The following is a 12,533-nucleotide window of genomic DNA, read 5'->3' as shown; positions in this document are numbered from 1 at the left end:
AAATTCTTGAACAGTTCATTGGCATGGACTGGATGGGCTGAGGGGCTTGTTTCTGTGCAGTAGTACACTGAGTTTATGACCTGACCAGCTTTATCATTGTCACTATGCACATTATTTGACATTGTCCCAAAATAATTAAAAACCTGCCAGAGTGTAACCTGAGTTCAATCCCACACTTAGTATTGTTTTAATTATGCCAGAGTAATGGTCACAAAAGTGAAATGGCTGGACTACCCCTCGGAATAAACAACACTACAGATGATAGTTGTCATGTCTAACCAAAGCTCGTCAGGTAATCTGATACAGATAAATTAGATTAATAGCTGAAAAGTTGCTCATTCAACAGACCCTGGTCCACTGGATTTCTCTGTGCACAAAATTTTTGAAAGATCTGTCTATAAATTTCTTTGAAAGATAGGCAATGTTAGAATAATTATAAAATTGTATGATTTCCCAAAGCAAATCTAACAAATGCAGAAAGTGCATAATTTCAACAGATTAATTTCAATTATTTTTAGGATTCAGAGATGGGGCTTTAGCTCCAGAAACCGGAAAAGTTGGGGCAGCAAATAGGATTTTGATAACCTTTCATTACTGTGGTTGGTGGAACCTATCGTTCTGCAAATTCCAATCCAAATTCAAACATGAAAAGAGTAAGCTATCGATCTACAGGCTGCTGCAGTGAGACCACGTGGGATGGAAAGAGCCTCTTATGGAATCTAGATACCAATATGCAACAGATTGGTCAAATAAGCACATGTGGATTTAGACATACTCTAGAATTCCAATGCACATTAATATTTTGCAGCATTGTTTGAAAATAATTCCATCTCAATCTGAAATTAGGAGGGGGGGGTGTATAAGACATTCTCACTAAGAACAAATTGGTAGATTAGTTTCCTTGCATTAAAAAAAAACACTAAAGTGAAATTAGTCAAATCATAACAGCGAGTAATCATTAATTTTCTAATTAAAGAACAATAATTTCACTTTACCTGCATCTCCCAACTGAACACAGAGCTATGGGGTCTCCAACCACAGCAACCAGGGATTGTGCTCTAGTGATGGCAGTGTTTAGTAGTTTGTAATTAGACAGAAACCCATAGTCGAGGTCCTCGGTGGAGTCTTCTACTAACTGTTCCTTTCGCTTGATGGGGGTCTGCTTATGCTTACATGTGTGTCTTGTCCTTACTGTACTGAGAAATAACACTCTAAACTGCTTGCCTGAAAAATTTAAAAAGGGCAAAGGTTCATATATTTTTTCCATGTTATTTAAAAGCAACTCTACATGGGAAAAAAACTATCAAGATTATTGCTAAGACATTATAAATAGTTCAAATTCGGGTCAATTCACTTTGCATTCCTAAACTCAGGTGAAACAGGTACTTCACTTGGTAATGTACAGTGGTATTGAAATGCATTTCTTCAAGGTTGGATTTCAAATTTTTCACTTCATTGACCTCACTTGACATTGAGGTGGATGTTGGCACACTCACCTCAAGATCAGAACTTCATCATTTAGGTCCAACATGGGAGACTTGATGATATAAATCTGGGTTGACGTCAGGGCAGCACTCAGCAACTTAACTGTCAGCAGTGCTGTATCTTGGGTGAGACATTAAAACTAAGCCACCTTCTCTCCTATCAACTGGATATTAAAAAAATCAATGACACTGCTTTTAAGAGGAATGGAGAACTTATCCAGGTTGCTTTGCCAATCTGCGCCTTGTAAGGCATGAATATGCCCGACGCAGGCCTCTCATGGTCTGAATCGACGTTCGTTCCCCTTTGCCAATATTTGACTACCAGCATTACAAAAATATGGAAGTCATGTAGAAATTGACCACCGCATCTTTACATTACAGGATAAAACCATAAAAAGCATTATAAAAATTTCTTTCTCCCTTCTTGTGAATGTACACCACAGTGTAGATGTTCATTTGCATCTAGCTTATATCCACAGCAGGATACAATAATTCTAAGACTGAACCAACAAGGAAATGTGCAAACACCGTGCAAATGCATAATGAGTCCAAAAGAAGCTGTGATATGAAATAGAGGTCTACTTAGTAACCAGGAAATCCAATGGAGGCTTTTAGGGATTAAATGAATTTGTTCCTTTTCTACTCTGGTATAGCTAATAAGAATTAAAAGAGGAACATCAAAATAACATGTTGCTAAATTCAGTAAAGGAAAAAGGTGCACGGGTTTTAAAGGACTCAAGCCCTTTTACATCACTTCGCCAGGAAGAGAATTGATGACATAATCAAGAACAGTACATTATTAGAACACTACCATTCTAAGACGCACCTCACAGTTAGAAGAGGATGGAAGAACTCAACTACCTGCCCAAGATCAAGTTGGAACATGAACTTTATTACTTTGTATTCATCTCCTCTATCCTTCCTCTTTCTAATCAAGTTTAACTCTCAAACATACATGTTCACAATGCCAATGGCAACTTTACAAAGGAACTAATTTTCCATCTACTTCTGGAAAAAAATTACAAAAAAAAGTTGCACACAGTAATTTCATAAATAATATTCATCTGTAAATAAAATCTCAAGTTCATCCTTTTTGCACCTTGTGACACATTGGAATGTTATGAATTCTCTTTTGCTGTTTGCCTTGGCAGCTGTCTGTTCTTTATGAGGCCGAGTTGCTAGCTCAATGCTCAACCCAGCATGGATGGAAAGCGTGTGATGAAGCCAACCGGATTCAAATCGGAGGCCATTCGCCTCGCACTAGGATGCTGATGCAACTACACCACCTGTCAGCTGAAAAATCTAAAATAGACTGGGCCAAATTATATTTCCTAGATTGAGTTCAATTTAAAAAGGGCTTTAAAAATTAAACCTATAAGATGTGTGCTCTATATCCTGTCACTCAAGTCACTTACTAAAATACATCTATGAGCTAATAGATATTCACCAGTTATTCCCAAACTGTGAAGATCCTCTTGCAATGGCAACAGCCAAGGTGAAAAATTCTCTCCAACTATTTACCATCATATATATTGGAATGCCTCATTACCGTAGTGACATATTTTCCTGTTGACATACAATTTCCCCATTATGGAACATGAGGATGTAAGGAATAGGAACAGATTATTAAATGGTGAAATATTGCAGCATGATGTTGTGCAGAGGAATTGGAGAGTGATTGTGCATGAATTCTAAATGGTTGGTTTGCAGGTGCAGCAGGGTTAGGTTAAGGCAAATTGAATGTTGGCCATTGCCAGAGGGATTGAATTTGATAGCAGGGAGGTTATGCTGCAACAGTACAGGATGCTGGTGGGGCTTGTATAGGATGATGGTGATCTTGTACAGGGTGTACAGGGTCTCTCTCATAGCCAGAGAAACCATGATCTTATTGAATAATGGAGCAATGGACCATCTGACCTGTTGCTCCATCATGCAATAACAACATGGTTACTCCGGCTATGGACTTAAAGGCTCCACCAACCTGTCTTTTCCCCAGAATCCCTAATTCCTCTGCTATGCAAAAATCTATCTAACCATGTCTTAAATATATTTAGTGAAGTAACCCCTACTGTTTCCCTGGGCAGAGAATTCCACAGATTCACTACTCTCTGGAAAAAGCAGATTTCTCCTCATCTGTCCAAATCTACCAAATCTTGAAGCTGCAATCCCTAGTTCTAGTCACACTTATGAGTGGAAACAACTTTACAACCTGGATTTTATCTATCCTTTTCATAATTTTATATGTTTCTATAGGCTTCTCCTTCATTCTTCCGAATCCCAGTGGGTATAGTCCCATGTGTCTCAATCACTCCTCATATGCAACTCCTCATCTCCAGATTCAACCTGGTGAACCTCTTCTGCATCTACTCCAAATACAGTATATCATTCCTCAAGTAAGAAGACCACAACCGCACACAGTTCAGGTACAGCATCACCAGCATCCTGTACTGTTGCAGCATAACCTCCCTGCTCTTAAATTCAAACCCTCTGGCAACGGCCAACATTCGATTTGCCTTAACCTAACCCTGCTGCACTTGCAAACCAGCCATTTACAATTCATGCACAATCACTCTCCAACCCCCCTGCACAACATCATGCTGCAATATTTCACCAATTAATAATAATCTTTTATTTTCCTTCCAACGACGATGACCTCGCATTTATCAGTGTTGTACTCCATCTGCCAGCCCCCTGCCCACTCAGTTAAGCTATCTATATCTCCACATCCTCTGCACAATTTGCTTTTCCACAGTTTAGTATCATCAGCAAACTTGGAGAAACAAAAATGACTCACCGGCTACTGGGAACCTACCTTGAACATTCAGAACTCGTTCCACATTCACTTCAGACAATCTCTTCTTACGAAGTTCCGATCGAATCCTAAACACTTGGTCAGCATAAGGTGTCACCACTCCGATGCTACCTTCATCCAATTTCCCCCAAGCAACAGGCCACTTCCTCCTTAGCTCTTCAACACGTTCCACGATTTCAAAAACCTTTTGGAATACAAAATAGAGTTGAGAGCAAAATATTTAACACACATACAAAAAACGTATCTTCTAGACTCGCATGCAAAACACCAAGATAGAGGTAGTATAAAAATGTGAATAGAAAATGCTGGACGTGGTCACAGGCTGAGAGGTCAAACATCGGGCCACATCTGCAGGGGGAGGAACAGTGTTAAATGCCTCAGGTCAATGATATTTCACCAAAACTGCTCTGATATGGATGTCATTGACTTGAAACAATTGTGTACTCCCTCCACTGATGTTGCTAGCCCTGTTGGGCACTACTATTTCTATTTACATTTCTGTATTTAACTATTTCAAACTGTTAATTCATTTTCTGGGTGGTGGGATGGAGATACATCTCTAACAAAGGAGGTGTCAGGTGCTCCTGCTCTCTGCTAGCCTGCAAGTCATCTTTGGGCAAGGTGTTGCACCTAATTAGCCCCATTATTAGCATCCAATGAAGCCATGGGAGCAGGTGGTGGATGGTCGTATGAGCAACTGATGCATATCACAAGTCCTGGTTATACAACCACTGACGTCAGGCAGACAATCTCTGAAAAATATTAATAATGGCTGGGGTCACCTGTCTTGGCAGCATGGAGGATCAGAGGGTTCTTGGGGTCCGAGTCCATAGGACACTCAAAGCTGCTGCGCAGGTTGACTCTGTGGTTAAGAAAGCATACAGTGCCTTGGCCCTCATCAACCGTGGGATTGAGTTTAGGAGCCGAGAGGTAATGTTGCAGCTATATAGGACCCTGGTCAGACCCGGCTTGGAGTACTGTGCTCAGTTCTCGTCACCTCACTATAGGAAGAATGTAGAAACAATAGAAAGGATGCAGAGGAGATTTACAAGGATGTTGCCTGGATTGGGGAGCATGCCTTATGAGAATAGGTTGAGTGAACTCGGCCTTTTTTCCATGGAGTGACAGAGGATGAGAGGTGACCTGATAGAGGTGTATAACATGATGAAAGCCATTGATTGTGTGGACAGTCAGAGGCTTTTTCCCAGGGCTGGAATGGCTAGCACGAGAGGGCACAGTTTTAAGGTACTTGGAAGCAGGTACTGAAGAGATGTCAGGGCTAAGTTTTTTTTTTTTTACGCAGAGAGTGGTGAGTGCGTGGAATTGGCTGGCGGCGACAGTGGTGGAGGCGGATATGATAGGGTCTTTTAAGAGTCTCCTGGACAGGTACATGGAGCTCATAAAGAGAACAGGGCTATGGGTAACCCTAGGCAATTTCTAAGGTAAGGACATGTTCGGCACAGCTTTGTGGGCTGAAGGGCCTGTATTGTGCTGTAGGTTTTCTTTGTTTCTTTGTAAAGATACTGCCCAGAAGGACGGCAATGGCAAATCACCTCTGTTGAAAAATTTGCCAATAACAATAATGATCATGATCATCTATGTCATAGAACACGGCACATAATAATAATAATAATGATGATTATGAATTCATTATCCCAGTGCTGGTTCATAACCAGCAAGTTGACACCATGGTTAATAGTTACTACACTACAGGAGCAAATGAACCATTCTTAATCCAACTAGTGGCTTTGTGATTCAATACAAACATACCTGTAGTTATGCAACATATCTGTATTGCTAATTATATGCACGATTAAATACATTGGAGCACTTAAACAAAATGACACAGGAAATAATGAGGCGGGTTCAGAGAATGAGAGGTTTCCTCGCCTGTTAAGTTTAATCGAACCAAACAGCTGCAATGGTACCTTGATTCTCATAGACAGGCAGATATTAAGTGAAGTGAGGCTTCCTTTAGACATTTACTCAATGTATAAAGTAATAGAGCCTGTTTAAATCAGTATTAAAATCAAATACCATTTAATTTACCAAATGCCAATTTAAAATATCCTGTTTACCCAAATGCAGTAAATTGAATTTTTCTCTACATTAAATAGCAGAGCTCAGTAAGGAAAATGGCAGTCTTGAAAGAACAGTTTTAAATGGCATTGGCAAGCGTACAAAGACTTAAAATGTGCATTAAACAATTTTTTTCAAAACACTGTGTGGGTATTGCTAAGCAACAGTTTCAAGATTCTGAAAGCAAAACTCAGTAAAGGCAGTCAATATTAAGAGATATCAAAGATGGTCTGCTGAGGGAACTTTAGACCATCTCCACATCTTCCCTCTCTAGCCTTTAGTTGCAGAGGTCTATTTTAGTAAATGATGCTCTTAAATCAATTACATCAACTGTCAATTCATGCAACTTTGCTGCAACTATTCATTTGCAGATACTATGCTGTGTTAAGATATAGGCTTCCTACAGGAATTTATCAGAGAACAGTTTTGACAGGAGGTTCATTGGTTTTATGAGATGGGCTTTAAATTAATAAGCACATGAAAAGGAGGGAAGAAAAACATTTAAAAAAGGAAAGCACAGAAATCACTAAGTAAAAAATAGCATGATTTTGGATGGAGCAGACAGGGTAAAGGATCTATGATATGGTGCTTTGTATGCAATATTATCCATGTGGGATCATGAGGTTATGGTAATATATCTTATAGTGAAGAAATGACCAGAGGCAGGACTGGCTACTAAATATTCCAGATACAATGTGTCCAAGCAAAGAAAGTGAAAGGAAGGAAGGGGTTAGGAGTGAGGAGAAGACCTGGTGTATGTTGATAAATGGATTGATGAGATCAATCAATCACACACCAGTACTGGCAAGAGAGGATTTCCTACAGCACAATACAGGCCCTTTGGACCACAAAGTTGTGCCGAACATGTCCCTACCTTAGAAATTACTAGGGTTACCCATAGCCCTCTATTTTTCTAAGCTCCATGTATCTATCTAAAAGTCTCTGAAAAGACCCTATCGTATCCTCCTCCACCACCGTTGCCGGCAGCCCATTTCACGCACTTACCACTCTCTGCGTAAAAACTTACCCCTGACATCTCTTCAGTACCTACTCTCAAGCACCTTAAACCTGTGTCCTCTTGTGGCAGCCACTTCAGCCCCGGGAAAAAGCCTCTGACGATCCACACGATCAAAGCCTCTCATCATCTGATACACCTCTATCAGGTCACCTCTCATCCTCCGTCGCTCCAAGGAGAAAAGGCTGAGTTCACTCAACCTATTTTCATAAGACGAAACCATGCTGACTATTCCCAATCATATTATACCTCTCCAAATGTTCATAAATCCTGCCTCTCAGGATCTTCTCCATCAACTTACCAACCACGGAAGTAAGACTCACTGGTCTATAACTTCCTGGGCTATCTCTACTCCCTTTCTTAAATAAGGGAACAACATCCGCAACCCTCCAATCCTCCGGAACCTCTCCTGTCCTCATTGATGATGCAAAGATCATCGCCAGAGGCTCAGCAATCTCCTCTCTCGCCTCCCACAGTAGCCTGGGGTACATCTCATCCGGTCCCGGCAACTTATCCAACTTGATGCTTTCCAAAAGCTCCAGCACATCCTCTTTCTTAATATCCACATGCTCAAGCTTATCCGTCCACTGCAAGTCATCACTACAATCAGCAAGATCCTTTTCCATAGTGAATACTGAAGTAAAGTATTCATTAAGTACCTCTGCTATTTCCTCCGGTTCCATACACACTTTCCCACTGTCACACTTGAAAAGTCCTATTCTTTCACGTCTTATCCTCTTGCTCTTCACAAACTTGTAGAATGCCTTGGAGTTTTCCTTAATCCTGCTCGCCAAGGCCTTCTCACGGCCCCTTCTGGCTCTCCTAATTTCCTTCTTAAGCTCCTTCCTGTTAGCCTTATAATCTTCGAGTTCTCTAACATTACCTAGCTCTCTGAACCTTTTGTAAGCTTTCATTTTCTTCTTGACTAGATTTACTACAGCCTTTGTACACCACAGTTCCTGTACCCTACCATAACTTCCCTGTCTCATTGGAACGTACCTATGCAGAACTCCACACAAATATCCCCTGAACATTTGCCACATTCCTTCCGTACCTTTCCCTGGGAACATCTGTTCCCAATTCAAGCTTCCAAGTTCCTGCCTGATAGCCTCATAATTCCCCTTACTCCAATTAAACACTTTTCTAACTTGTCTGTTCTTATCTCTCTCCAATCTATTGTAAAGGAGATAAAATTATGATCACTATCTCCAAACTGCTTTCCCATTGAGAGATCTGACACCTGACCAGGTTCATTTCCCAACACCAAATCAAGTATAGTCTCTCCTCTTGTAGGCTTAACTACATATTGTGTCAAGAAACTTTCCTGAACACACCTAACAAACTCCACCCCATCTAAACCCCCTGCTCTAGGGAGGTGCCAATCGATATTTGGGAAATTAAAATCTCCCACCACGAAAACTCCGTTATTATTACACCTTTCCAGGCTCTGTTTCCCTATCTGCTCCTCGATATCCCTGCTACTATTGGGCTGCCTATAAAAAACACCCAATAGAGTTATTAACCCCTACCTGTTCCTAACTTCCACCCACAGAGACTCCGCAGACAATCCCTCCATGACGTCCACCTTTTCTGCAGACATGACACTATCTCTGATCAACAGTGCCACGCCCCCACCTCTTTTGCCTCCCTCCCTGTCCTTTCTGAAACATCTAAAACCCGGCACTTGAAGTAACCATTCCTGTCCCTGAGCCATCCAAGTCTCTGTAATGGCTACCACATCATAGCTCCAAGCACTGATCCACGATCTAAGTTCATCCGCTTTGTTCACAATACTCCTCGTGTTAAAATAGACACACCTCAAACCGTCCGTCTAAGCGCATCCCTTCTCTATCACCTGTCTATCCTCCCTCACACAGTCTCCAAGCTTCCTCTAATTGTGAGCCAACTGCCTCTTTCCCAGTCTCTTCAGTTCAGTTCCCTCCCCCCAACAATTCTAGTTTAAACTCTCCCCAGTAGCCTTAGCAAACCTCCCCGCCAGGATATTGGTCCCCCTGGGATGCAAGTGCAAACTGTCCTTTTTGTACAGGTCACACCTGCCCCAAAAGAGGTCCCAATGATCCAGAAACCTGAATCCCTGCCCCCTGCTCCAATCCCTCAGCCACGCATTTATCCTCCACCTCATTCTATTCCTATACTCACTGTCACGTGACACAGGCAGTAATCCCAAGATTACTACCTTTGCGGTCCTGCTTCTCAACTTCCTTCCTAACTCCCTGTAGTCTTTTTTCAGGACCTCTTCCCTTTTCCTACCTATGTCATTGGTACCAATATGTACAACGACCTCTGGCTGTTCTCCCTCCCACTGCAGGATATCGTGGACGCGATCTGAAACATCCCGGACCCTGGCACCTGGGAAGCAAACTACCATCCGAGTTTCTTTCCTGCATCCACAAAATCGCTTGTCTGACCCCCTAACTACAAGGTCCCCAATCACTACTGCCTTCCTCTTCCTTTCCCTACCCTTCTGAGCCACAGGACTGGACTCTGTGCCAGAGGCATGGCCATTGTTGCTTCCCCCAGGTAGGCTGTTCCCCCCTACCCCCCAACACCACAGGGGTACTCTCTAGTACCTGACTCTTCCTGTTCCCTCTCCTGACTGTTACCAACTTGTCTGTCTCCCGTGGCTCCAGTCTGACCACCTGCCTATAACTCCTTTCTATCACCTCCTCGCTCTCCCTGACCAGACGAAGGTCATCGAGTTGCAACTCCAGTTCCCTAACGCGGTCCCTTAGGAGCTGCAGCTCGACACACTGGGTGCAGATATGGCCATTCGGGAGGCTGGGAGACTCCAGGACCTCCCACATCTGACACTGAGCACAGAACAACGGCATCTGACACTGAGCACAGAACAACGGCCTCAGACACATACTTCCTTTCTGCAATTAACACAGATAAACCTACCTTGCTTTGTCCCGTTACTGTCTGAGCCTGTTGAGCCAAAGCCCCACCACTCTGCTACCCTCTCACTCTGCTGCCTGCTGGATATGGCGGTCTTCTTTTTAAACTTTTCCCGTTCTACAGGCTGACATCACGCACCTGCGCAGTCTTGCCTCTCTTTACCCTGAGTACTAAAATGTCTTTGCTCCGGAAATCCTAAGCCGTTCCACTCGCAGCCTTCTTGCTTCGAGTTAAAGGAGGAGTGATGGTGTTACTAGCCAAGGAAAACATCACAGCAGTGCTCCATCCTGACAGACTGGAGAACTCGACTAGTGAGGCATTATGGGTGGAACTGGGAAATGAGGAAGGTATGACCATATTAATGAGGCTACGTTAAAGACCACTCAACAGTCCTGGGGATTTCGAGGAACAAGTTTGTAAAGAGATTGCAGACTGTTGCAGGAAAGGTAAGGTTGCTATAGTAGGTGATCTTAGCTTTCCACAAGTTGACTGGGAATCCCATAATGTAAAAAGAACCAGATGGAATGAGTTGGTCACATGTGTTCAGGAAAGTTTCCTTCATTAGTACGTAGAAGTCCCAATGAGAGGATGTGCGATGCTGGATCTGCTATTAGGGAATGAGACAGGACAGGTGACAGAAGTTTGTGTAGGGGAACATTTTGCAACCAGTGATCACAATGCCATTAGTTTCAAAGCAAATATGCAAAAAGATGGGTCTGGTTCACAGGTTGAGATTCTCATCAAAGAAAGGCCTATTTTTATCGTATCAAAAATGATCTGGCAAGTGTGAATTGGGACAGGCTGTTTTCTGGCAAAGGTGTATTTGGTAAGTGGGAGGCCTTCAAAAACAAAATTTTGAGAGTACAAAGCTTGCATGTGCCTGTCAGAATAAAAGTGTAAGAAGGAAAGGTAACAAGTTGTAAGACAGAAAGAGAAAAAAGGAAGTGTATTGCTTGTATAGGCAAGTTGGAACAAATGAGGTGCTTAAGGAATAGAAGAAATGCAAGAGAACAGTTAAGAGAGAAATCAGGAGGGCTAAAAGAAGGCATGAAGTTGCTCTAGCAGATGAACTGAAGGAGAATCCCAAGGGATCTCACAGATACATTAAGAGCAAAAAGATTGTAAGGTACAAAATTATTCCTCTGGAAGACCAGAGTTCTTAACTGAATTCTTTGCATCTGTATTTACTCAGGTATAGACATGGAGTCTATAGAAGTGAGGCAAACTGATATCAATTGCATGGACCCTGTACAGATTACAGAGGAGGTGGTGTTTGCTACCCTGAGGCAAACCAGGGTGGATAAGTCCGTAGGGCCTGAAAAGGTGTTTCCTTGGCCCCTACAGGAGGCAAGTGTAGAAATTTCCGGGGTTCCAGCAGAAATATTTATATCATCCTTAGTGACAGGGCAGGGAGACCGGGGGGGGGTTGCGGGTGGTTATAAGAGAGGATTGAAGGATAGGCAAAGTTGTTCCACTGTTTAAAAAAACTCACTAAACATAATTATAGACTGGAGAGTCTGACATCAGTTGTGGGAAAGTTATTGGAAGGTATTCTAAGGACCGGATATACAAGCATTTGGATAGACATGGACCGATTATGTATAGTCAGTATGGCTTCATGCGTGGTAGGTCACGTCTAACCAATCTTACTGAGTTTTTCAAGGAAGGTACCAGGAAAGTGGATGAAGACAAGGCCGTGGATGTTGTCTGCATGGACTTTAGCAAGGCATTTGACAAAGTCCCATATGGGAGGCTGGTCAAGAAGGTTCAGTCGCTCAGCATTCAGGATGTAGTAGTAAACTGCACTAGACCTGGCTTTGTGTGAGAAGCCAAAGAGTGGTAGTAGAGGGTTGCCTCTCTGACTGGAGGCCTCTGAACAGTGGTGTGTTGCAGGGATCGGTGCAGGGTCCTTTGTTGCTTGTCATCTATATCAGTGATTTAGATGATAATGTGGTGAATTGGATTCAGCAAATTTGTGGATGACACCAAGATTGGGAGGGTAGTGGACATTAAGGAAGGCTAACATAGCTTGCAAAGGGATCTGCATCAGCTGTAAAAATGGGCTGAAAAATGGCAGCTGGAATTTAATGCTGACAAGTGGTCTTAAGTGCAGAATTTTACTCTTCAGTAAGACCAACCAGGGTAGGTCATACACATTGTATGGTAGGGCACTGAGGAGTGTGGTAAAACAAAGGGATCTTGGATTATAGGTCTATAATTCATT

General features: G+C 42.4%; 1 protein-coding gene across 7 annotated transcripts in view; it reads right to left on the bottom strand.

The window, feature by feature from the left end:
- helz (helicase with zinc finger) overlaps positions 1–12,533 on the bottom strand; it is a 343,256-nt gene that overhangs the window by 126,322 nt on the left and 204,401 nt on the right. For all 7 annotated transcript variants that reach the window (XM_072242661.1, XM_072242664.1, XM_072242665.1 and 4 more), the window contains 2 exons: positions 4,297–4,480; positions 996–1,224 (listed from right to left, as the gene is read on the bottom strand). In XM_072242661.1, coding sequence (XP_072098762.1) covers positions 996–1,224; positions 4,297–4,480 — 413 coding nt within the window. The remainder of the gene's footprint in view (positions 1–995; positions 1,225–4,296; positions 4,481–12,533) is intronic.

Source organism: Mobula birostris, chromosome 24 (genome assembly GCF_030028105.1).
Source record: "Mobula birostris isolate sMobBir1 chromosome 24, sMobBir1.hap1, whole genome shotgun sequence".
NCBI classification, from domain to species: Eukaryota; Metazoa; Chordata; class Chondrichthyes; order Myliobatiformes; family Myliobatidae; genus Mobula; species Mobula birostris.
This window is presented reverse-complemented; position numbering and strand designations above follow the sequence as displayed.